The 27,734-nt window shown below is 46.3% G+C and overlaps 1 protein-coding gene across 1 annotated transcript in view; it reads right to left on the reverse strand.

Moving 5' to 3' along the window:
• Nucleotides 1-572: 572 nt before the first annotated feature.
• The window catches only part of LOC146868835 (surfeit locus protein 6 homolog), a 189,806-nt gene continuing 162,644 nt past the window's right edge, over nt 573-27,734 (reverse strand). The window contains exon 5 of the mRNA XM_085624356.1: nt 573-1,697. Within this exon, the coding sequence (XP_085480482.1) occupies nt 999-1,697 (699 nt within the window). The 3' untranslated portion in view covers nt 573-998. The remainder of the gene's footprint in view (nt 1,698-27,734) is intronic.

Below are 27,734 nucleotides of genomic sequence, written 5' to 3' on the forward strand. Positions count from 1 at the left end.
ACAAGGATGCAAAAAGTGGTTATAAAAAAATGTGAGATCAAAAATCTCACAAATACACAGTGCACCCTGTGGCAATATCATCTCACTCTTTGTGACATTCGGTTAGCGTTTTGCTTTTGATATTTCTTTGTTTGAGTTTCAGTTTATTTTTTTTAGTCTGTGAATCAAGAGGTTCCCTTTTCAATGTAAATACATCTTTTATTCACAAAGGGCACTCTTGGTTTTCACAGTTCCGTCACTGATGCCAAGGTTTGCAATGCAGCGGTTCTAAGTCCAGAATGGCTCCAAACCACTGTCTCCAAAACAGAAATAATTTCATAAAGAACTAGGCTCTCTGTGTGCAGATTACACAGGGAAGTGAATCTTTAAAACATTTTAAACAACGTGTTCCCCAAAATAGACAATTATTTTCTTTCCTCCTCTTCTCCCTTCCATCAACCTCTTCTGCTCCTTCCTTCCCACTGTTTCCATCCAATTCACTGCTTATCTATTTCTCTCCCTTCTCCCTCCATCCCCATAGTTCCCCTCCGTAAACACTAAGTTAATTTACATAAAAAGAAAGATACGTTGAACAGAACCTCAAGGTCTACAGTGGTTACACAAGAACCTGGAACGCAAAAAGTTACGCACTCTTTGAACATGAAGAGTAAATGTGCACTGAAAAAATAGACAAACTGCAAGTTTGAAGTAGAAAATATTTTTTACAAAATAATCACTAGGAGATAGGTTTAAAAAATCATGGGCTGGAAGATCTTCAAGGCATTTGATGGTTTAGAACAAACCTGAGCGCCTCAACTCCTGTTCACATTACATTTCGTAGCTCTGCTCCTTCAGAGACCATCCTTGCCAACAGGGGAGAACTGATCGAACAAAAGCAGGCCTTAGCTTGGGAAGAGGTGGCACAACTGTTAACAGAGGCATCAGTCACCAGAAGTAGTCTATCCGCAGAGGGCAGATCCCTGGTGAGCATAGTGTGCGCACACAGGCAAACATCTGGTTCATTTGAGAGAGGCCTTCTTGAGGTCTTCAGGCAGAACGCGGCCCTTCTTGCGAGCCCGCTCCTTCTTCTTCTCCACCTTGGCTTTGTTCCTTTTCTGAATGTTTCGCCGCCTCTTGTCCTGACGCTTTTGCATTTTGGACTCTGTGTGCTCAGTCCTCTTCTCCCACTGTTTCTTACGCTGAAGCTTATGCTTCTCCTTCCGCTTCAGGGCAGCCTTCAACAAGACCTCGTTGTCCTTAATCTTGACCCCTTCGGCCTTATAAAGGACATTGGTCCATTTCATTTTGGTTTCCAGTACCTGGGCTTTCTTTTCATCCTTTTCCTTCAGCTCTTCCAGTTTGCTCTTCCTGGCCTCTAACCGGCTCAGCAGCTGCTTGTAGTTCTTGCCAGTCAGCGGAGTCAGGTTTCCCTTCAGCTTCTCTTTCTTCTTCTCCCTCTTCTGCTGGGGGCCTTTGCTCAGCTCGTCTTCAGGGATTTCCACCTTGTTGAAGACCATGGTGGACGCATCTGTAACTTGGGTGGTTGCCTTCGGATCTGGCACCACAGGCTCGCCCAGTGCATCTTGGGCCTTCTGGTCGTCTTCCTCCTTCACCTTTTTCCTGATCTCCTTCCTCTTTCTTTTCTTTCGTTCTCGCTCTTGCTTCCTGCGCTGACGTTTCTTTTCCCGCTCTTCTTGAGACAGTCCTTTTGAAGAGCCCTAGAAGGAATGTAAAGGAAAAGAGAACATGTTAAAGTATTCTAGGCTCACAGAGTAACAATACCATAGCAAACCAACGCAGCCTGGAAGAATCTCTATTCAAGGACAGCCAGACATCACCCTAGCCCCATGGTCTTGGCTTTCACCTTTGTCCCAGGGATTACAAGTGGTGCCTAAATCACTGCAGTAATTGGAGTCTCCTCCTAGCCCATAGCTCACTCCTCGCTCCTACAAATAAAGTTCTAGTAGAGGGAAACAAACACCCATTACTCCCGCCTTGAGCACACAGGCTCCCTCTACCATGGCTATCAAAGCACCAGACCTCCAGACTGTGTTGTCTGAATATTGTAACCCTTGCTGCTAATGGGAAGGCAATCTAGACTCCAGATTAATTGCAGGCACACTTTGATATCCACACTTCACCTGAATCACCCTCAGGAATCTCTGCCTTCCCTACAACTAGTGTTCAAGTCAACTTAACAACAAAAAAAACGAATAAATACACTTAAAAATATAAGCCCAAAGCTGGTACTGCAGAGTAGCAGGACTGTCAAGCACCACATCTGCGTCTGCCTAGTTCTGAATCCCCCTACATGCCTCTTTCTTACACCGTTCTACCCTCTCTTTCCTAGTGTTCTCTCCACTATTAATGTTACTTGTAAATTCTCCATTTGTTATTGATACGTTCTGCTTTTTGTGAAGTGCTCTGATGCCTATAGGCCATGTTGTACTATATAAAATCACAAACCTAAATCTTGCTCTGGGTCCAAATTCTGGTGATAAATAATGAGTGCTGCTATCCACCACCTGTATAAATTAAAAACTGCCCATAAGCGATACCACAAAAACACCAAGATAGCGTTCAACAAAATGAAACCCTGCTTCCTTCAACATATTCCTTTCTGCACAGCGCAAACCTTCAGAGGGCCACAATATGGTTCAAGAGCAATGACTGAGTGTGTGCGGTCTTGGGGAGAGCTGGGGGGGGGGGGCTCATCTGCATGGCAACGCTATTCACTATCAGCTAACAAATACTGCTGTGATCAACAATCTATTTACAGAAACAATTGCATGATCTCAAAAAGTTAACAGATTGTGAAGTCACTAAACTGTTGGTGATGGGTCTCTCGACCTGGTTGTTCCATACCAGAACCACATTTTAACCCACCATGCTGTGTTCTTGCCATCACTCAGGCACAAGCACTCAGTCTTTTTCAGATTATTAATGCTTTAGGGGGTCTTCGTTTTCTTTCGCAGGAAAGGACAACAGCTAGGAAAACCCCGCAGCAGACATGTAAAAGGCAGCTTTTTAAGGTTTCCTTTCATGATCAGCTGCAGTTGTATACATGTGATGGAAGAGGGATGTGAAGAGCATGGGACTGAAAACCTGGTATCAGTTAAAGGGCACACTGCCCTACAGGAGGAAAAGGACCACAGGACATTATTGAAAACATTTGGTCACTGCGGCACAGATGTTCTGGCCCATGGCGTGTGCTACTGAGGCTGAGGAAAGAACTAGTTCACATGCTGCATTAGCCTCAAAGACTGGAAACTGTGCTACCATTCCAGAACAGAAGAAGTTGAGACTTTCTCATACCTGTAGAATGTGCAAGAGTAAACTAGGGGAAGATCAAGTCAACTTCTGACTGATTAGGAAATTATAGCATCTCAAAAACAAAGTTTTACTTTGTTCATTCGCCGTCTTACAGTTCACACTAACAGTCCTCACAGACTCGCTACCAAAGGGACACTAGGAAGCTTTTGTTGAAAGTACTCAAGGAAAACATTTTCCAGTTCATATCTTTAGGTCTTGCCTACAGACAGATTTTAGCTGTTTGTTGCTGAAAGACCTTCAGTATGCTTTGTGCCAGCCTACTGTTTACGAGTGGTTGGCTGTCAAGTCACTCACTTCCTTCCTTCTCATTCAATATCTTTCCTTACTTTTCTTGTGTTTCTTCCTCCCAAAGAGCACACCTTCTTTACAATTGCTTGGAGTGGATGACTTGCATCCTTCCACTGCCCATTTTAACATTTAACTTTCTCGCTTTAAGCTCCATGCCATGTGCGCCTTCTGCCATCACATTCCCACCTCTTGCATTCGGTGTTGCTCCCTGTGTCTCTCAGCACGTCTGTAAAAACACAGCAATTGGTATATTCTTGCCAGACTTTAACCAAAGAGCTGGCTTTGTTTTCTCTTGTATTCAGCATTGCATCGAAGCCCAGGAAATGGCACACAAAGGTGGCGTGCATGGCGTTTTAGGCAGGAGTACTTAGCATGACTGAAAAGGCGAGACCCATAAACCTGCTCCCTGGACTGCTGCTGATCAACAAATGGCTCCAGAATTTGCCATTTGTTTTAGTTCTGAATCCGGAGTAATGTAAATTGGGATTGGGGAGTGGTTTCCTGTAAATCCTGACTATTCCTTAAATCATTTCAACCCTTTCCAGAGTTTCCTCGTGAAAAGTATTTGAAAAGAAAACTAAGATTTTTATAAAGCGTGAAAATTTTAAATACCTTATAAAAGGTGTACGCTTTCCAACCAGTATTTGAAACACTTTCTATTACTTCTTTTTGTAACAGTGCTTTGAAAACATGCATTGGCAAAGAAAATAGTTGGCACTCAGATGATAAAGGGAAGGCTTGGTGGCTTTGCCAATGCTGGTTATACATGTGCTTGCAAACGCAGAGGTCCACCATTTAAACCAAACCCAAGAAACCTTTTATTCTGTGACTTGCAAAAGAGGCCGTCCAGTGTAGAATAAAAAAAAAGGAATCTCTTGCGTGCCCTTAAGGATCTGTTTGCAGCTTGTAATGATGCCTTCGGACATTACAACTTGTTTTTCATTTAGGACGTTTTGAGACATGGAATATGAGGTAACTCCACCCGTAATCCACAATATGCATGGGCACTCAACTCCACCCTAGATTGGTTTCCGCTCCGCGGGTGAAAGGTTAAGGTGGAGTGAACAGTAAAGATGACCGTGATGTGCAGTGTGGATTACAACACGTTAAAGAAGTAAAGTGTGAGAAAAGTAAAACTGGCCAGTATTGTGAGCTTTCGTGGAGGATAGTGGACGAATGTGAATCTACAGCACTACACGCTGAGAACAACTGCTTACAGGTTAACATGTTCTGCCTGTAACATGTGAGGATTTAGACACATATGCTCAACATCAACTGTAGAGCAGTTTCCTCCCATGTACTGGCTAGCAGGCAGACAATGCACATGTTTAGAACAATGTTAACACAATTTGGCCAATTATAGCCTACTATAGCCTGTTGAAGGACTATAATGTCCACACGGTAATAATGCTTTGTAAAGGTGTGTGGTGTTCACCAGGTAGCTGCCTTACAGATGTTTACTAATAGGATGTCATCTAATTCGCTCCCTTGTGTGTAGAGTGTACCCTGGGAGGTACAGTGAGAACAAGTTTAGCTTTGGCATAGCAAGTTTGGATAAAGTGACAATCCATTTGCAAAACCCACCTTTAAGATTGTGGGGTTTAGCCAAAGATACAAAGAGTAAGTTATGTTTGTGGCCTCAGTTCTGTCAATATAGTTCAAGTGCCTGCTTGATGTTTGAGGTGCCCTTTCAGTTACCAAAGAAGGCCGAGCAAAGAACAAAGGAAGGCCAATAGTCTGGTTAATGTGAAAAGGTGAGGATACCTTCGGCCAGAACTTTGCATAACTTCCAAGGACTACCTTGTCCTTGTGCATCTGAATGTTTACTGAACATTAAGTGCTTGTAAACCGCTAATGCACCCGAGTGAGATTATGGCTACTAGAAAGGAACTGAAAGAAACTGTAGGCTGCAAGAGTAGAGGGGTTTGAAGGGCAGACTCAGATGCTTGTGAGAACTAAATTAGGGTTCAACACCAGTGCTAGGAGTGTTCTTGGGATATTATCCTTTTAGGTCCCCCATGAACACCTTCACTACAGTAATCTTGAAAAAAGGTACGTGTTCTCCAAGTGGAAACCTATAGAGGTCCAGCCCTGACTTCTCAAGATGTAAAGGTAACAGATGATGTCTTGACCCTGACTTTGAAGGGGTCTAGTTGCTCTGCGATGCAGAAGTGGACAATCTCTTCCACTTGACTGCATAAGTAGTGTGTGTAGTGGACTTAGGTATCTCACAAAATATGATCATGCATTTATCACAGAGATGTAGGTAACCAAACTCTAAGCCGTCAGGGGTCACATCATCAGGTTGTGCTACCTAGAATCTACGTGCCTGATTTGGCCAGAATGAAGTGAGAAGGTCTGGCGAGATCGGCAGCTTCCCACAAAGACTGATGGACATCTCCAGTAGCATTGAGTACCAGGGCTGTCTGGTCCAAGTAAGGGCCACTAGGATGAGGGTCATGGACACCTTGGCTGACTAGACACCCCGGATTTCTCTGGACAGTCCCGGGCTTAAGAGGACTGTCCTGGTGTCCCAACACTTTTCTTAATTTTAGGGAAATGTCCCAGTTTATGGGACAAAGGTCAGGCCATTCTTTAAAGGACATATACACTCCATTCACAGGCACCTCTGAGACTGAAATGTTTTAACTTAAGTAATTTATCTGTTTCTGTAAGGCAGCACAGGAGGGGGACGGCTGCCTGTTCCCAGCAGAGAGAGTGTGGAGAAGGGCAGGGAGAGCTCAGGGTTGAGGGGTCCAACCCTAGATGTATATATAGGCAGGCACACACACACAAACAGGGTGGCCGAAAAAACACACAAATTTATAAAAGTGTGTGTGTGTGTGTGCGCGCGCGCACATTTAGAAAACTATGCAAAACGCGGGTCATGGTAGATATAGAAGTTAGACTAAAGGCTTTAGTCCTACTCTTATGTCTAGCCTGCCCGGTTTCTGCTTCTCAAAATCTGGTCACCCTATGGGCATCTGCCTCTTCTTACTCGCCACGTACTGGACGAATGGGAGAGGAGGAAAAGCATAAGTAAATATCTCGAACCAGTTCACCCATAGTGCATTGCCTATGGAAAGTGGATGTGGGAACCTGGAGCCGAAGTTTAGGTCAAGTCAAGTCAAATAAGCTTTAATTCGGTTTGTATAAATACAACCATATAAGCTGAACAAAGTAATATACAATAAAATATCATGACACATAATTCAACAAAGTCAAGGACAGATAATTATTCCTATACCAGCCCTAACACTTGCACTGAACGGTGAGACATAAATAAAGAGTACATCCATATATGTACATGTTTAAAAATAGATAAAATCAATTATATATCATTTTAGCATAAGTAAAAATGCTCAAGAAGCATTAGTTTCCAACGAAATTAGTAATTCATGATTAATGATTCTACCTCGCAATAACAAGGTGCTTATGCATAAGTTGTAGAAGGCCTAAACATTGTAATATTGAATCACTAAAACGGATTTTGTCAATAATTATCACCATATAAGTGAAGAAGACCCTTGACACGATAAAGTGACATATGCATCTACCTAGCAATAGTAAAATGACTAATACATAGACAGTTATAAGCTATATAAGGCGCAATTTCGCATCCATAAAACATTTGTTTCCTCCACAATAAATGGCAACATCTTGTGCTGATAGAGTAAACTAAGTATATGTGCGAAATAGATTGCTGTCATAAAGTGACTTGTGCATAGCAAAATGGGATCATCTCAAATAAAGTGACTTAGGCATATATGTAATAGATTACTATCATAAAGTGACTTATGCATAACTATAACATCGTAGCAAGGCACAGATGACATTAATCAAATAATTATAGATTTCCTAGCTGCTCTGCATTTCAGAATGTATAGTGCTACATGGAAACAAATGTCCAAGCTCTGGAGGGAACAGAGTAGATTCATAGCATCTGCAGTTAAACGGATGTTATATTTTAAAAGGATCGGTTTCAAATAAAATTTCCTCAAAGATGTATAAAATTTACAAAATAACAGAAAATGGCAACAACTTTGTTTGGAAATATTGTCACACGGGCATTCTGCACTAGAGCTTACCCCAATCACAGGGAAGGATACAAGATGGTGTGCGATGCCCAACCTTAAACGTACAAGAACAAATCGGTGCGATTTCCTGGTCACTTCCACCAAATATGACTGAAGACCTTTTTTAAGATTAAGCTGCCTATAGAATACAGAGGTCTTTTGGGTCTGAATCAACTTGTTCCTTTCTTCTGTTTTATAAAGAAGGAATGTGTCTTTAATTTCCTTCTTCGAAAGTAATATAACACAGTCTGAATCTTTAGAGATCTTGATTCCGAATAAGATATTATACCAGACGATAATGTAGTTCAGCCACTGAATACGGGAATGAAAGTACAGCTTAAGACAGTCCTTGATTACAGACTGTGTGAACTCAGTTTCCTTTTTGTTCCATATTGAACGCCATAATAGTAAAGGGCGTAAGGCAGCCAAATCTGATAAATAGTTAAGGCCAGTTTCTTGGTGTATTAAATCGGATGAGGCTGCAACTGGAACACATAACAGACGTTTAAGGAAGATATTTTTGTTTATTTGCAATTGGGCCATAGAAGAATGGCCCCATAAACCAGCTCCATATAGGGCCGAAGAAACACATCTTGCGTTATATATGGTTACCATATCTTTTATTCTGTGGTCCCCTATTTTTGAGGCGAAACGGAAGATACCATTAGAATTTCTAGTCATTTTGTGGCCAATATTTCCTTGCTCATTAGTCCATTTACCATTTGCATCAAAACTGATGCCTAGATAACAGAAGGTCTCAACTGCTTGAATCTTCGAGCCTTCAAGAAAAAAGGACCGTGATGATTTGGGTTTTTTCCCACATATCATGGTAAATGTCTTTAATTTATTAATCAGCAATTTCCTGTCATTAATAAAATCAGTAAAAACATCAATTAAACGTTGTAAACCCAGAGGGGTGCGTGAAATTAGGACGGCATCTTCCGCATATAACAATACAGACACAACAGTATTATCTATTTTAGGGGCATCAGCAGGGGTTTTATTTAAAACCTCGGAAATTTGATTTATAAAAAGGGAAAATAAAAGGGGAGCCAATACACACCCCTGTCTGATACCTCTTCGCACTGTGAAAAAAGGGGTTCGCTCTCCCATGGGTCCATAGCGTACACTGCATGAAAGTTTCTCATATATCCTGGCTAGAAAAAACACAATCTCCTTTGGAGCCCCTAGTTCAAGTAATACTGACCAAAGGAGCGAATGGTCCACTAGGTCGAACGCGCTACACAAATCAGCGAAACATAAAAACAGATTTCCCCCTTTTACCACTGTGTATTTATTAATAAGTAATTCCAGGTTAACACATTGTTCTATGGTCCCAATGCCCTTCCTAAAACCATATTGAACTGGGGTCAATATATTGGATTCTTCGGCCCATATTTCCAATCTTTTTAAAAGCACCCTACTCAACACTTTTATTGAGGAATCAAGTAATGAAATAGGGCGATAGTTGCATGCTTCGGAGCGCGAACCCTTTTTATAAAGTGGAACAATTAAGGATTCGGCCCAAGATAATGGGAAATTTCCTATAGCAGCAGCATTAAAAATTCTTGCAAGGATTGGTGCCCAGAGATCCATTTCATCCTTATATAGATCAATCGGCACACCATCCGGGCCGGGAGCCTTTCCCCCTTTACTATTTAACAGTCCTTCACGCACCTCCTCGACACTAATTATTAGTGGTAATGTGGGCCACGTAAAATTATTTGATAAGAGAGGAGAAGTTAAAACGACCTTTTCTGGGTTAAAAATTTTTGAAAAGTGTTCGATCCATTCAGTGCAATTAACATGAGACGTCAGCTCAGGAATATGATCTTCCTTTAAAAAAGGGCTATTTACAATTTCCCAAAAGAGTTTGATATTATTCAATTCACTTGCCATGGTTAATTTAACCCAGGCGTCTAATCTCAACACCTTTTTTTGTGCTAAAACCGCTTGTTTGTAATCTTTCCGTAATTTACAAACAAGAAATTGATTGCGGGGTTTAGACCTTAATGCTAATTTTAGGTTAGATAAAATCTTGGAGCATTCGGAATCAAACCACTTCTTACCATCCTGTCTGAAGCCTTTGGTGTTCCTGGTTAAGATATTTCTTATCACATTATTAATGTTGGCAAATTCCATACATAGCTTTCCAGGGACAACTTTTTCGCTGAGGCAATAATTAATACAGTCTCTGCATTTACTGATCACATCCCGTTGGATCTTTTGTGGATCCAGGCCAACCCACTTTAATCTCCTGCCATTCGGTCTAATAGGGAGGATATCAGTGATTGTATGGGTAGTGTTAGTAATTCTATTGCCCCAAGCTAACAAAACTATGGAAATACTATTGTGATCGCTAACCACCTGTTCAGATATCCAAAGGTTCATATAAGAACAATTCTTAGAAAATAAGATATGGTCTATGTTGCTATTAGCTTCCCTACCAGTGAATGTGGGACATTTAATATGGCCCTCATTTATCGTACAGTCTAACAGCTCAAGATCGTATTTGGCCATTAAAGTGTTAAGGGTCAAACCATATTCACAATGTGGGAAATGCAACATGTCATCCTTTGTCCCATCAGTGGTCGAATAAGTTTTCAAGTACCCACAAGAATTAGTAAATGTGGCGGGGCATGCTGGTATATTAAAATCGCCAGCCCACAAGACTACCATCAATTTATTAAATGTGTTTAGTAACCTGTCCAACTCCTTTTCCAATGGTTCTAAACAAACTCCTCTATCTTTCTGGAAATTATTATTGTAGAAGTTTATTAGCACCAAATCTTTACCTTGCGGAAAGGATAATCGCAAAACTTGACTATGGTTGCCAATAGGTAAATAAGTTAAAACTTTGCAACCAATCAGTTTTGTGGAAATTAGCAACAATAGACCACCCTTAGCTCTACCCATTAAAGAGGGGGTCGCATTTACACAGTATGAGGTATAGCCCTCTACTGAGAGAGGTTCTGTACTCCATGTTTCTTGTAAGCACATTATGTCACTGCCACAAGTGATAAAATCTTGCCAGAAGGGCGTCCCTAATTTGTTTCTAAGACCTGCAATATTCCAAGTTGTCAATGTATACCCCTTTTGGGAGAATGTCCCAACATCATTAGTCAATTTTATAGATGCGTCCGTACACAAAATAGACTTTACAGAAGTACCAGCTATTGGAATAACAGGCTCATCAGTACCATTAGTCCCCAGTAACTTATTTGTCAAAATGGAATCCATACACTGAGGGTATACTTTACTTGTCTCCTTTTGCATAGAAGTTAAACTAGGTGTCCCCCTCCTCCCCCATCGTTAGTCTCAGCAGGTTTTATATGTCAATCGTTGTCCTCCATTGAAGTCAGGCATTGGAACCTATTGTATAATGGTAGAGGAGGTAACATCTGATGGATTGCCGGAGCCTTTGGCAGCCAATTGTTATTCACATAATGAGTGATAGGTTTTATGGCATGATTATTGACTAATAGATGTCTATAAAAGTAGGCAAGTGGCAGTAGAGTTGTGTTGAATTCCCAGTGAGAGGGGGGGGGGGGGGCTCTGAGTAGGACTTTATGTGCCCAAACTGGCGACCTAATATTAATAATGATACAGTCCCCATTGAAGATTTTAGTTGTGGGGCCTATCCATCCTACTCTTTGTGTGAGTAAAATCTGTTCTGCATCTATGATTGGGAAGCCACAATTATTAGTTAACCAATGGAGAATTTTGTTTTTCAGGGTTTCATTGGTCTCAAATTGCCCTTCCCGTAACCTGGGAACATTACAGAGGACCGCAACATACGCTCCACATTCTGGTGGTAGGTTCATTACAGGGGGTACATTTTCACTTTTATAATCTGCAAGATGGCATGTGCTCTTGGATTGGCCTAGTGTTTGGAGCCCACATTTCCCAGTGCCTTCCCTTAAAGTTACACCTTTTTCCATTGAAACTTTATCTTTACCTTCGCTAGTCCCCACATCAAAAGGACAACTGTTGCTATTGCCTGAACTTTCAGGTAAAGTACTTGGGGCACTTAGCTGTATGACTACCCCCCTTGACCTAACCTTGGCACCCTCGGGTGCATGCGGGACAGGGACAGGTGCAGGCGTAACCCTATTCTGATCGGGGTCAGGTAAAGGGACAACTAATTGGGCTGGGTTCAACTTAGTTGAACAAAGGATTGACTTTACATGTTGATCGATAGAGCTAACCCTAGCTTCGAGGGCTCGGATATTCTCGTTAATTGGCCCTAGAAAAGTTGATACAAGTGCCTCCAATCTTTCTCAAAAGCCGTCTGTACTGGCCTCATTGTTGTTTCCATTTGGCTGGTCATTGATAACATCTAACTGTTCTTCGCATAACTCAACTACAGGCAGATTTTGTACCGCTTTGAGGTGGCATCCACTACCTTTACCCCTAGGTTTAGATGCCTTCTGCTCTTTGTTATTATGTTTTTGTTTAATTTTAGCCTTTTGACCTCTTGTTTTAACTGGTGAGATAGTAACATGGGATTGTGCAATAGTGGTAGGTGACCCGATGGCACTATTACCATCTACATTAATAATATCATTAACGAATTGCGTTTCTCCGCTCGAAACCTGCTTCTGGAGTACAGGAGTGATGGACAGTCTGCTTGCCGGGGGTGTGTGATCCAAAATCAAAGAATGATTGGGATTAAGTAACTCCGGGTTGATATTTGCTCCTGGCAGTTCAGGTAGACCAGCATAAGAAATCATTAACATGGAGTCATAAGAATTACCCAAAGTTATAGATGGATTATCAGGTAAAATAGGGGGAGCTAATCCAATGGGAAGTGAGAGACGTCTTTCCGTAGTCTCTATTGCTGAAGCAACGACCCCTATAGTCTTTTGCAACATCCTATCAATTGCTGTTAGGCTTGGAAGAGGGTTGTTAGTAGATTTGTTATGTCTAGTATTGGGTCGAGGTTGGGCAGCATCATTTTTACCCATTACAACAAAGTGTGACAAACAGTATCTGCTCTGGTAAGTAGCAACTCTTACCTCCACCACGAGTGCTACCAGTGCATTAAAGGGCAATGGGGGTGGCCCAGCCCTGCCTCTCCCTGCCCCAGACGGCCACAGACGGCCCGCCCTTTGCCCGGGCTTAGCCCGGCGCGTCCCGCGCGCTGTCCCGCGACGCGGGGAGTGTAGCCGCTTTTAAAGCTCCTCCTGGCGTGAGTGTTGCTGACGCTGCTTCCGGGGTTGGCCTGGCGGGGAAGCTGGGAGTTGTAGTTGGAGTTGGTCCCCTCCCTCCTCACTGCGGCCACGATGATCCTGGAAGCGGCGGCGGGAGGGTCACACAGGCGAAGGCTGCACAGGACACCAAACAACAGGTTACAGGTAGGCACTGAATAAATAGGACCAACGGGCTGACAGTTTAGGTATTTTGCGTTGTCTGGGGTGGCAAAGAGGTCAAAGGATGGCGTTTACCACTGTTTGAAGTACCTGTGTAGGATGTGTGGGAGGAGTTCCACTTGTTGATGCATCATGCTGAAAAGGTCTGCAAATTTGTTGCCCACCCTTAGTAAGTGTTCCTCTAAAAGGTATATCTTGCTGTTGATTACTCAGAGCAAGATCTCTCTCAGCTAAAAAATAAAAAAAAAAGACGGGTGGGTGGAGTGAATACCCAGTTTCTGTAGGCGATAGAGGTCTGCCATGTTGTGTCTTCTTATGAGGAACATTTTGCCCTGAACAAGTTTGTAGAAAGCTTTGTGGGCTAAGCAGATGGCCAGTAGCTCCAAGTAGTTGATGTGGCGGCCCTGATGCTGAGGTGTCCAAGTACCTGCACAGCCATGTTGCCGTAATGTGTGCCACACCAAGTGAGTGATACGTTGGTGGCAAGGCCACCTGTGGAAGTTGGTTCAAAACAAGCCTTCAAAGCAATCTGCCGTTGCTCTTCCAATGTTGCAGGGTGCACTGAGTTCCAGCCTTTATCAAAAACAGATCTTCCCAATGAGAACGCAAGACAGTATTGAAGTGGGTTCATGATCAATCTGTCATGAGACACAATTGCTATGCTTCGTGCACAAGAGCCTCCATCTAGCTCTTACAATTATTTGACTACTGCACTGGAAAAAGAGGCAGCCCCTGCGGATATGCTACCACCCTCTAGTTGCTGACAGTGACAGCGTTTAACACTGACCCCAGGAAGGTCTAAATTTGTCAGGGTTTGAGGTGAGGTCTCTTTGCGTTTATGGTAAACCCCAAGATGGACGAGTGTATGCTAATCGAGTGGAAGTTTTCCGCATTTGAACTATGTATGTGCATTAATATTAGTTATTCTGCATCTGAATTCACACGTGTATTATGAGTTATTGTAACTGAAACAGAATCATTATGATGTGTTTTAGTGTGCTTTCCTGACTTAAGCTAACTAGGGCTCAAATAATCCTTGTCTCCATCTTTGTTAAAACAGCAGTGGAATCATGATGTTCACTCTGTTTTCATTTTCTCGCTCAACACCGCTTACAGTAAGACATGCACTGTTTATTTTGTAGAATATTGTTCTCGAGGAACTCGCTGAAGGAAGCCTTTTGCTGCTTTTCAAGGCTCTTCCTGCTAGCACACTGCATTGCAATAATTCACATTTGTTGTCTGTTGTTTATGTAACTAGTTTGTTCTGACACCTCTGGGTGGCATTACGTCAGAAGGGGGCAATCAGCATTCATGCACTAGAATAGTCCTAGGATGGTAGAGTTATGTGATGTTTAGAAAATATGATTTGCTGCAATATTGCCCTTACATTGCTGACTTTATAGTGTTTACGATTTCCTGTGCTGGAAATGGCGATATAAACCCCTGAATTTAGTGGTGATCCGGATCCTTGGGGTCACTAGTAGGGATGCTGCCCGATTTTCTATTGATTTGCTGCACATTCGAGATTTGTTCTATTTTTCCTGATTTCACTTATTATTGCATTATTCCTGTTAATGAAAGAATTCATGACAAATGACTTTCATTTTTACGAAGATTACTGCTGTATTTGTATTTTTCCTATTTTGTTTACTGCACTTAAAATTTTTGGTAAACCTTCATGGTTTCATCTACATTTCTGATCTCCTGTTTTAAGTCAGTTAAATGCTGTTTCAATCTTCTCTCTAGGGACACATTACCTCATAGACCTTGAGGTTAACACTATCCCCAACCCTGCAAAGTTTGGGCACGCCATTGTTATACAGATTATCCCAGCGACAGCGCGCTCAGAGGCTTTGTCTGCTGCTGCTCTTGATCAGCCATTTGTTGAGGTACGGGAAGACACAGATCACCTCTGCGAAGTTGAGTGGCCACATCACTGAAGACCCCGGGAGCCGTAGTGAATCCAAAGAGTACTATTCAGAATTTATAGTGTCATCCACTTACCACGAACCAAAGGTATGGGTGACATTTGGGGTGACTGGAGATATGGAAGTAAGAGACCTTTAGGTCTAGTGCGGACATGAAGTCCCCTTAGCGGAGCAGCGGGATCACGTCCTGCAAGGTTGTCATATGGAAATGTTCCAAAAGGATGTGTTGATTTATTGGCCTCAGATCTAAGATGGGGCAGATGGATGGTCCTTCTTTGGAATGAGGAAGCGCAGCAAGTAGATGCGTTTTGCCCATTGGTGTGGGAGCGCCAGCTGTAATGCAGCCTTTTTAAGTAAAGCTTGAACTACTTAGAGGAGATGGTGCGGTGGTATGTTGGAGGGGTGGTGTGGAATTTTACACAATAGCCCTGCTGAAATCCATTGGTGCAAGGCGCTTTCCTCCCAGCAAGGGTGGTAATCCTTTAGTCTTCATCCTGACGGGTGCTGTGTGATCTGGTGTGGGTGAGTCAGTGTTTGGGAGAAGAGGCTCTTTTGCCAGAGCCTCCTTTGCCCCTGCCTTTCCAGTTCTTACCCCAGTACCTGCCCGTTGTGTATCATCTGCCTACCTGAGATTCGTTAAAGGCCTGCCATTAGCGCTGGTAGTTTTAATCCTGGCTGGGGTGTGTGTGATCTTAATCAAGCCCCAGGGTGGTTGTCAATGAAAGTTACCCCTTGGACTGGCAGACTGCAGTGTGCCCATGGACTTCACAATCTTGGTCTCGGTCCATTTTAGGTCGAGCATGCACTAGCGCAAGAGCTCTCCATTGCAAAACCTTTGTTTTTAATAATGGGCTTTGGAGCCTGCCCAATGCTCACCATTTGTTGACTTCAGTGAACTCTTGTTTGCCGCCTCCTAATTGGCCAGCGCTGGCATAGTGTCACTTCTGTTCTTTTCTGTTAACATGGACCAAGTACAGATTGATTCCACTTAATAGTGCAAGGTCGCTACTCATTCTGAGATTGAGGTAACATTTGTTCTTCCTCCCTCCCGCTCCCCTTTGCCCTTGTATGGTGCTCCGTCCCTCATCACCCGCCCCTGTTTTTAAAAACATATTGCACAGCAGGGCTATGACATGGTCAATACTGGCTGCATCATAGCACTTTTGGTAGAGTGGCTGGTTATCTACTGATCTCCGAGGAAGGAACAAACATCACTTAGTGCTTGGTAACCTTGGCTTTTTGGTAGCATAGGCAGGCCTTCTCTTTTTACAAATCCCAGATTACCACAAATAGAATGTAAAAAAAAAAAGAGGGAAACTTGAATACTTGCTCATATAAAGACAACAGTTTGGTAACAATGGATGTTAGTCTAGATAAGTGCAGATGACCTGATCTCAAACGTTTCCCAGGTTCAAGCATGAGTATTTCAACCACTCCATAGTGTTCTTTTCATTCTGGGACACGACTGCTTTGACTGACTGGAGTGCCCAAAAATTCTTGATCTAGAATTAGTCTGAAACCTGTCTCTGAACAAAGGCATACAATATCGCCGAAAGTAACCAATTGCACAGGAGTGATCAATGAAACAGCATGCTCAAGTTTATTAATTCAATAGGTGCATAGATCATCCACGTCATGTTTTTGCTTTGCATTCTGGGACTTGTAGGCCTGGTGTTATAATGGTGTAAACGGCACTACAAGCTCCAGAATGCAAAGCAAAACACCTGGTGTAGATGAGCTTATCACATGAAAGCGGGAAAAGAGAGGGCTCTACACATACGCCATGGGTCTTTGGAATCTTAACAGGACTAAGATATAGAGGTGATATCAGAGTGGAGTATGGCTAAATAGCAGGTGGTATATAGCCGATTTGGGGTCCCATTGGTTGTGCTGCACAGTCATTCAGTCTGACGTTTCAAGCAAACAGCGCCTTGCATTCTAGGATGTATAGTTTTGTTGATCCCACTGTGTCAGACTACAAGTCAGCAGTACCAAGTGTTACTGGCTGCTAGCCTAAGCTTTGAAACTGAATGGCTTGGAAGTCTAGTTTGCCACCATGTGGTCAGACTTTTCAGATTCCAGCCATGTCTGTTCAGTTACTTTTCCCGGTGTCCTTCATGGGGTTGTTTGGCAGGCCCTCCCCCCTACACCGTTCATTTTTCTGCACGCAGTCTGGGTGGGCCTTCTAGCTACATTTACCTCCAGTTTGTTTTCTGAGTGATCACAATATTTTTGGGGAGCCTGGGTTTAGATTGCAGGAGCTAACACACTGCATCCCCCAAGTAAAGACTCTTGTCTTTGTTCCCTTTATTGTCTCAAACAAAAGGTGAGCCACAGCTGACCAACAATGTGAAAGGCTCGGACAGGTGGCAGGAGCACAGGGTCACGCCCTGAGCACAGTACACCTGTCCACAGGGTATTGTCAGGTAGAGGAAGTAAGCCTGTAAAGGAAATATCCACAGCACAATCACCATTCAGTGAAAACAAGCATGTGCCAAACCATTACATCTGGCATTGGCTGCTGTCTGTATTGTTTAATCCCTCCCTCCTGACCACACTCTCCTGTAATCTATGCTTATTCTCTCCCACCATCCCATTTTCTATGTTGTTCTCCATAAAAATAAAACTCTATGTTGCGGCAAGCCCTGGTGGCATCATAGCACGTTTTGTCCCCATCTTGTCTGTTACCATTGTTCTCCGTGTGCCCCTTACCTCCCACTCGGCCACCTGCTGTTTGTGTTGCCAACTACCACTAATACCAAGTAAAAAAAGTGCTATGACGCACACCATAGCGCTTTTTTTCTGACCTTTACTCATGCTATTCAGCAGCCATGCGGCTGTACAACATGGCTAAATGCATTGGCAAAGCCAATGCATAGTTGCGACCTATTGGTTTTGACAATGCTTGTTTAACTTCCATTCCTTTTCGCGACTTTTAACGCCAGAAGTGAGAAGCAACATGGAACACTGACCACTTGTGTGTGAATCTTGGGCCCTTAAAAGGAAACAATCCCTTATTCTGAAATCCGTTCCCAGAGTGGGGAGGATGGGTGGGTTGGCAGGGAATCTGCAGCCATAGAGAGTTTCTACCAGATAAGGTGTTACCAAAGGTAAGTAACTTGTTTATCTGAAAGAGACTTCTAGCCTGAGATTCCTTCGCTTAGAACAGACTTTGATGCAGAGCACTATCCATCGCGAGATGGTCCGCTTCTGCACCGCCTTCCCTTTTTTGGCTCCGATGTACCCCACATAGAGTAGATCATCCACGCAGAACTGTTTTGTATTGTCCAGGTAGAACGATAACACTCATTCCAACCAATGAAATTTCTCCACTTCTTTATGGTTTAAATGTATTTATTGTATATCCAACATAAATATATGCATGTTACAACTCCCATACATGGCAATTAAGCGAGCCCCCGCTAGACAGGTCAACATCGTTTCTCGTGTGAGCAGCATGTACAGAGTCTGATCATCACTTTGAGGTGACACCGCTCTTGCATATATAACACAAAACATATCCCCCCGAAAATGAAAACCCTCACCCCCTCCCCTCAACCCCCGTGCTCCGCGTCATTCCTAACCCCCCTGTTAAGCTGCTAGTGCCCTCCACCTTCCGAGGTCTCAGCAATCTTAGATATCTGGGACAAGTGACTTCCCTGAATTCAGAGGCCAAGATCGACAGGAAGGGTCGCCATAACTCTCCCCTTCCCCCGCCATGGTCAGTGCTAATTTTTCCATACCCAAGACATACCACAAACGATACAACCACCCCGTGAAAGTCGGCCCCTGAGGAGTACTCCAGTGACTGAGGATGTTTTGGATAGTGGACCCTAGTGCAATGGTCATCAGCCGACCCCTGCGGGACCGCAGTGGGTAAGTCAAAGAGTTGGGTAGTCCGAGAAGTACATATGCCGGGAAACGTGGTACCTCCGTCTCAAAATGCCTATCAATTTCATCTAATACTTGCTTCCAATAAGAACGGAGATGGGTACATTCCCACAGTACATGGGTGAGGCTGCCAACAACGCCACATCCCCTCCAGCACAGCGCCTCCCTGGCACGATCCATCATATGCAAACGCTCTGGGGTGTAATACCAGTATGTCACAATCTTCGTTAGAGTCTCCATGAGTCCCATGTGGTATGCAGAGTGCCTCGCCCAATAATATATATCCTCCCATTCCTTATGACTCAGTGTTCTTCCCAGCTCCCGTTCCCACCTATTCCTGCTAGAGTGATATGAGTGTTTATATTTAACCTGCAAATGCTTATATAGGTCAGAAATTAGGTGTTTATCTGATGTACGTGTAATGAGCCATCGCTCATAGAGGGAGAGGCGCCTCTCCGCCCCAGAGCGAACCTGTGGCTGAAGCGCCCAGTGTCTCACCTGCATATATCGCAGCCTCTCAGTCTCCTGCAGCCCAAAGTCCTCCCGCAGCTGAGCGAACGAGTGTCCCACCCCCCTCCCCCCCATAAACATGGCAAAGGGACCGGCAGCCTGCCGCTCTCTACCCTGCAAAGGCGGCTTCCTCCAGACCAGGGGTGAAGTTGGGATTGCCCGTCAGCGGGGTAAGCGGAGACGGAAAGGTGGTCACCTCGTGCGAAAGATTGGTGGCATCCCAGACTTCAAGAGGGACCCGCGTGATATAAGAAGCGTATAAATTTGGGGGCCTATGGGGTTTACGCAAGAAGGGGGATTTCCTGCAGGGGACGCGCTGCAATAGCCTGCTCTTGAAACAGCCAGTGTTTCTCCGATTCCCATTTGCTCTATTGTACCAGATATCTCAATTGGGCAGCTTGGAAGTAGAGTCTCAAGTCCGGGACCCCATGGCCCAGACTCCGGGCCCAGCATCGTCAGTGCTCGCCACATGCGCGGCTTCCGCCCTTTCCAGACAAACCGGGACAACTCAGACTGCATCGCATGAATCCATCCTACCGGCGGACGGAGAGGGATAGTACGAAAGAGGTACAGAATCTGCAGGGGGATGGTCATCTTCACCGCTGCAATCCTACCCAACCAGGAAAGGGGGCAGTGCCTCCACCGGTCAAGCTGACGACGGATTCTGTCACGCAATAAAGTATAGTTCAAGTCGACCACTGCAGGCAGCGAGGGAGCCAATTGGATCCCCAAGTACGAGATTGCGGTTACCGACCAGCTAATGGGAAGTCGGGTATGCAGGCCCGCTCAAGTGGAACTAGATAACGATAAGTCCAGAGCTAAGGATTTCTCCGCATTTACTTTAAACCCGGCCGCCCGGGCAAACACATCCAGCTCCTCCCAGGAAGCCGGGAGAGCAGAGAGTGGGTCAGATAATGATAACAGTACATCATCCGCGTATAAACTTATCCCCCGAACCGAATCCCAGTCACCTCCGGGTTCTTTCTCATCCTCTGGGCCAAGGGTTCCATATAGAGGGCATAAAGCAGGGGGGATAGCGGACACCCCTGCCTCGTGCCTCTCTCGATTCGGAAGCGGGAGGACGTGAAGCCATTCACCCTAACAACCGCGGTGGGATACCTATAACAATTAAGTATGTGTGTGCGAAACCGTGTGCCCATTCCCGCTCTCTCCAACACCTGTTCCAAGAATGGCCAGTGGACGCGGTCCAACGCTTTTTCAGCGTCGATGGCCAACATCATAAATTCCCTCCGAACCCGAGTAGCCTTTTCAATAAGATGCAAAATCCGTTTCGTGTTTTCTGCCATTTGTCGTTCGGGGATAAAGCCCGCCTGGTCCGGGTCTACGAGGAGCGCCATCTGGGGGCCAAGGCGGGCAGCTAGTATCCCGGTGTACAGTTTAAGATCCACATTAAGGAGGGATATTGGACGATAAGATCCGCACTGCGAGCAATCTTTCCCAGGTTTAGGAATAACCGCGATCGAGGCCTCTAGGAGGTCGCCTGGGATAGCTCCCTGAGTGGCAAAAGAATTAAAGAGCCGGGTGAGGATCGGGGCCAACCGAGGGCAGAATTTCTTGTAAAATATGGCAGGAAAGCCGTCAGGGCCAGGGGCCTTTCCCAACTTTAGACGAGAAATGGCAGACACGACCTCCTCCAGTTGAATGCTCCTATCTAAATGATCTGCTTGCGCCTTCGATAGAGCCGGCAGAGTAACCGAATCCAAGGAAGCCGTTCCATCAGAACGGTCCAGGGGGGCCTCCGCATACAATGCCTCGTAGAACTCTCGAAATGCTTCTGCAATGTCCCGGTCGTCCGTTGCCTCCACACCGTTCGCCCGAGAGATCCTCTTAACTCCGTGTCTTTGACGAGTCTCACGAAGCTCGTGGGCCAAAAGGCGTCCACACTTGTCCCCCCCTGCATAATAGGCGTGTCGCAGCCTTAATGCCGCAAACTCTGCCCTATCTTGGTCAAGGGCCGTTAGCTGTTGGCGAGCGGCCTTGAGCTGCCGCCAAACTCTCGGAGCTCCCGTCCGCTGATGTATCCGTTCCAGTTCCCTGACTTGTTGCGTGAGCTCACCCAGTTTGCTCTCTCGCTCCCTATTGTCCGCCGCCGAGATCGAGATGAACTCCCCCGCAAAACCGCCTTCAACGCCGACCACTGCGAAGCCGGTGTATTGTCTGTGTGATCGTTATGTTGAAGGAAATCCTGTATCTGATACTGGATTTTTTGGAGCACTGCCTCCCGATGCATTAAGGCATCCCGTAGACGCCACACCCTAGATGGACGCGACGTGGGCGGAAGGGTAAAAGTCGCAGTCACCGGAGCGTGGTCCGACAAGGACGCCACTTCTATATCCACTGCCGTCGAGATCGCACGGGCCGACGAAGATACCAGAAAATGATCGAGTCTGGCATAGGTCTTATGCGCGTTAGAATAAAAGGAGTATTCCCTATCCCGTGGATGCATACTGCGCCATAAATCGCAGAACCCCAGCTCCTGCAGGTACATGAGCCCCTCCTTAGAAATTGCCCCGGTTTGGTGAGAGCGCTGGCTGGATCTATCCTGAGCATTATCAAAAACCAAATTAAGGTCCCCCCCAATTACAACATTGCGGTCGGATGTAGCAGTGGCCTCCATAAGTGCCGCACATAAAAATCGCTCAGCCCCCTCGTTCGGGGCATACAAAGAGCCAATCGTGAACAACACACCCCCGAGGGCAAAGCGGTATGCCAATAACCGTCCCCTGATCTCCGCCACCTTGTGTAAAATCTCACCCCGAAACCGCTGTGCAACTAGGATCGCCACCCCCGCTGTTTTGGCAGGTCCCGAGGAGAAGAATTGCGTGGGAAACTTCCGGGACTTAAGCCGGTGACAGTCCCGCCCCATTAGATGGGTTTCCTGCAACAAACAAAGATCCGCGTGAGAATTTTCTAAGCAGGGCAGGACTGCCCTTCGTTTAACGGAATTGTTAAGACCCCGGACATTCAGGGTCAATATCTTAAGTGTGGTGGGTGGCATGATGTGTATCACCTGAACTGCACTGCACCTGGGAGGCGGCATGTGTCGCGGCACCAGGGCCTCCGTAGTGTGGACAAATCAGAGACCTAAGGGCACCAAGGATCGCTCTAATCCTAAAGAAATTGTAGACGTGGAGCACCTGCCTCCCCCCCTCCCCCACCCCAAAAACCCCCAACACAAAAAACAAAACCTCATTATAACTTAGAACAGGTAGTCCATCATTCGTCCGTGATTGGTAATAAGGCATTGGGGAATGTCCACTAAAAGTGGAGAGAAGCCCTCCCTCCCGCCAGGGTCTGGATACAAAAAACAGAGTTTCTCAGATACCTCGCTTAACCAGTTCAGCAATTGTTAGCACCAGAAAGGTCCAAGGAAACAGCCTCCAACGCCGATAGTCGTCCCTTTGTGATCTCCGCTGCCGGCGGCTTCTTGGAGTGGCGTTTACACCCCTGTTGACGCCAGCGAGGCCCAGTGTTCTCTGCTTCCACCGCGGGGGTGTCTTCAGCTCCCGCCTCGCCTGGGGGGTCCAACCCCAGCAGCTTGCAAGCTTGCGACAAAGAGCGCAACTGGTAGAGCTTGTCATCCTTCCGAAACACCAAGCGAGAGAGGTGACCCCAGCTGTAGGGAATGTTATTCTGCTGGAGGTGTGTCGTAATGGGTCTGAAGAGACGCCGGTTCTGCAGCGTGAGGGCGGACAAGTCCTGATACAGCACCGGGTTGTGGCCGCGAAACTGCAAGGGGTGCTGCTTTCTCGCTCCTTGCATGATCAACTCCTTGGTGCGGTAATCTTGCAAACACACCAGAATGTCCGATGGGGGGGGGCCGACGGCACCCTGGGGGGCCCCGCCCTATGGGCCCGATCTATCACCAACTCCGTATCTAGAGGGCGTTCCAAGATGTGATTGAAGAGTTCCCTCGCGTAGGCAAAAAGCTCTTTTGAGGAGTCGTCCATCGTCACCCCCCTGACACGGATGTTGTGGCGACGAGAGCGATTTTCAAGATCCTCCAGATGGACCTGGAGGTCCACTTGCTGGTCGTGCAGTCGAATGATCTCCTGCTGCAGAGTCGCTACTTCCTCATCCCTGCCATCGCTCTTGCCCTCCAGCTCCGTGACCCTCTCCCCGATGCCGCTCACTACCTGCGGCCGGCCACCAGTGACCAAGCCTCTACTCGACACACCAAAGTCCGCTCCACCAGGCTCTCTGCCGCTGCCCTCGGAGTCCCCGTCCAGCACTCCGTCAATGCAGCACTCCAGCAGCGAGGGCCACGCCTCGAAGCCCAGGCACAATGGACCGCCATTCCTCCAGCCCAGGCGGCACCCAACTCGAGAGACCAGATCCGGGCGTCTCCACCGCGAGGGAGAGAGCGTGCAGCCGGCCCCAGTCTCCGCCAACACCGTCCCAATATACTGGGTGCGACTCGCTCTCCTGGGCCGCCCCTCAGCTCGCTGCTCCTCACCTCCACTGCCGCCTCAGCTCGGTGTACACGGGGGGGGGGTGGGGGTGAGGAAAGGGCGACACCCGCCACCTCGAGCTCCCCCGGGCCCCGATCCCACCACAGCTCAAGGTCCGTGCCGTGCCGATCTCCTTGACTCAGTTCGTGCGCCACTCCTGGCCATCCAAGATGGCGGTTCGGGCTCCGATGCAGCAGCGGCGCCGCTTCACCTGTCTCCGGGACTCTCACCTCTGTCCAGGCGGCCCTCTTTGTTGTGCGGGTGTTCGCCACTCCGGGGGCCAGGAATTTCCACCGCCGCAACTCCGCCCTCCGATCTCCCCGCTGGGAACAGCCTCTTCCACGCGGCCTCAGCGCTTCCTCGCACCGCCTCTCTCCTCTCGCTCCCGAATCCGTTCCCACCCGCCAACCTCCGCTCTGCTGCCAGTAATTTCAATCCCGGGAGTCCGGGAGTGCCACTCGAGTATCTTGAGTGCTGATGTCGACCTTACGGCCGGTGCTAGATCCGACCTCGGCGGGAGCTCCGGAGCAGGAGGACTGCTCACTCCACCATCTTGGCTCCGCCCCTTCTCCGCTTCTTTAGAGGGGTGAGGCAGAGCATAAAAGGGAGGCAGGGTGATGGGCTGGCCTACATTAAAGGGAAGTTACCACCTTCAGTTGGAAGGATGCTCTTGTCCGAAGGATCAGTTTGTCTCAATAGATAGTAAGGTAAGGAGGCAGAGATGACAGAGCTTGAAGCTGACTGACCCTCCAGACAGATGTTATCACCACAAAGGAGGCTGTTTTGATGGTAAGGAGCCTGATGGGACAGTTGTGTAATGGCTCGGAAGGAGCACACATTAGTAAAGAGAGGACTAAATTATGGTCCCATAGTGACATAACAAAGGGTGCAGGTAGGAAAATTTGTTTGGAGACCTTTCCAAAAGCCTATGTACGATAGGGAACTAAAAGGAGGATGGCTGATCAGGCAACCACAGAAATGCCAAGATGGCAGAAGGAATATGCTACTTACCAGTATGCATCTGTTCTTGGCATGTAGAGCTGCAGATCTATACACTGTGCATAGATCGCCATCTGGTGTTGGGCCCGGATGTTTGCAGTTTGTTTTTCCTCTTGGAAAGTCTTTGGAAGTCACGAGTTCGGTGACCCCTCCTCTGGTTCGTATTGCGCATGGGCTTCGGCTCCATCCTCAGATTGTTTTTCGCCAGCAGGGAAAGATGGAGCGTAGTAATAACAGTAAAGAAACCCATGTGTATTGTATCTAATTAAGATGGAATGGAACGGATACATGTAGCCGGGGAGGCGGGTGGGCGTGTATAGATCTGCAGCTCTACATGCCAAGAACAGATGCATACTGGTAAGTAGCATATTCCGTTCGAGGCATATGAGCTGCAGATTATACACTGTGCATAGATTACATAGCAGTACCCAGCCCTAGCGGGTACGAAGACCACTGGTATCCGTTGCAGTCGTTTGAAACAGTGTTTTTAGTACAGCTTGGCCCACATTAGCTTGTTGCTTGGTTTGCACATCTACACAGTAATGTTTTGTGAAGGTGTGCGGTGTTGACCATGTCGCTGCCTTGCAGATGTCATCTAGTGGTATGTTCCCTAGGAAAGCCATAGAAGCCCCTATCTTCCTTTTAGAGTGGGCTTTAGGGGGAACCAATAGCGTTCGTTTTGCTTTGTGGTAGCAAATCTGTATGCATTTTACAATCCACCTAGCTATCCCTGATTTAGAAATAGGGTTGCCTTTATGTGGTGGGGAAAAGGAAACAAATAGCTGTTTGGTTTTCCTGAAAGGTTGTGTTCTCTGGATGTAATAAAGTAAAGCCCTTTTAACGTCCAGTGTGTGTAAGGCTCTTTCCGCAACTGTTTGGGGTTGCGAGAAAAAGACTGGTAATTCTACCGACTGGTTTAAATGGAATGGAGAAATCACTTTGGGTAGAAATTTGGGATTGGTGCGGAGTACAACCTTGTTGTGATGCATCTGAAGAAAAGGTTCTTGTATAGTGAGTGCCTGTATTTCACTAACTCTTCTGAGGGAAGTGATAGCCACTAGAAAAGCTGTTTTCCATGTGAGAAATTGCAGCTCACACTTATGTAATGGTTCGAAAGGGGGTCCCATTAACCGTGTGAGAACTACATTCAAGTTCCAAACAGGTGAGGATGGCACTCTGGGTGGAATCACTCTCTTGAGGCCTTCCATAAAGGTCTTGATGGCAGGTACTTTGAAAAGTGAGAGGTGCTGCCTATTTTGTAAATAGGCCGCAATTGCAGTGAGGTGTAACCGAATGGAAGTATATGCTAGGTTACACCTTTGCAAATGGAGTAAATAACATATAATGTGTTGTATGGATACATTTAAAGGATTGATTGTGTTGTTGTGGCAGTAAACAACAAATCTTTTCCACTTTGCTGCGTAGCACGCCCTAGTAGTAGGGCGCCTAGCTTCCCTGATAATGTCCATGCAATCAGGGGGAAGGTTAAGGTATCCAAATTCTAGGACCTTTAGGAGCCAGATCGCAAGGTTGAGTTGAGCTGGGTCCGGGTGCCTGATCTCTCCATGGTTCTGGGTTAGGAGGCATGGCGAGAGGCGTAGCTTTTGGTGTGGTACTACTGAGAGTTCCAGCAGTGTGGTGTACCACGGTTGTCTGGCCCATATTGGAGCTACCAGGATCAGAGTTAGGGAATGCTGCTGTAGCTTTCGCACCACTAATGGAATCAGTGGGAGAGGTGGAAAAGGGTATGTGTAGGAAGGTGGATATCTGACTATGGTTACCCCCAAATTTTTGCCTAGTGTCTAGCTGGTTTTTCGACTTAGTTGGCCTGAGATCCTGCTATTCAGGATCTCAGCCTGGCTGTTCTCTCTTTAAAATGGACTCCATGTACCCTAGGTACATACCCAATTGGTTGGATCACCCTGTCAGCCCCTGTACCAGTGTACACTAGGTACCCAGGGCATTGGTGTACCCAAGGCCTGCCAAGGGCTGAAGCATGTATTATGCCACCCCAGGCTTGGCCTAACAATTTGACACAACTGGCTGATCACTCAGCTGGGGTAAGTTGGTGTAATCACCTCTTACTAAGGTGTAGTATACCTATACCTAACCTTAAATGGGACACCTGGTAACCTATAAGTCACTCCTATGGCAGGCCTTAACAATCCTGAAGGCAGAGTGCTTGGTTCCATGTGAGATGGTGCTCTGGCATGAGCTGAGCCTGTCTGCAGTGGTCGGAACAACTTCCTTCTACTGTTTCCAGATATCGTCATACCATATACTCTTAAGTGCATTATGAACCTCGCGGTTAAATGCTATCTTTGGTTTGGCTTTATCAAAACATGTCGAGTAAGGTGTCATACGAATTGGAATACTAACCCCTCGCCAATTCTGGCGACGGGGTTAGCATTCCACCCTTCTAGAGGGACACGACATGTACAGTACCTGAAACCCGGGTAAAATCAGACATAGCCTCAGCTCCACAAAATGGATGCTGCCACCACAGACACATGTCTGCCCTCCTGCTGCTGGGAGTCCTTTCAGCTTGGGAGGTGTGGACAAAGGGTTTCCTGCCAGGGGAGGTGCGTGCACCACCCCAGACAGGATTTTGTGTATTGGTCAGGTAGGGCTTGAAAGAAACCAGACATGCCTGTGGCTCACAAGGAGCCTCGGTGCATATGCCAGTTCAAACCGGTCCTGGGGCACACCAGTCCCGGGCCTGGGGCGAGCTGGACAAAGGATTGGGGGTGTAACCACCCCCCTTCCTGGTCCCACCCATAGGGAGGGACCTAGCAGGTAGTCCGGCCCCTAGAATCCGCTTAAAGGTAGGAGCTGTGTCCTAAGACTTCAGACATCCTGGAATCAACTTAAAACTAAGAAGAAGAC

This window comes from Triturus cristatus, chromosome 1_2, assembly GCF_964204655.1.
Source record: "Triturus cristatus chromosome 1_2, aTriCri1.1, whole genome shotgun sequence".
NCBI lineage: Eukaryota > Metazoa > Chordata > Amphibia > Caudata > Salamandridae > Triturus > Triturus cristatus.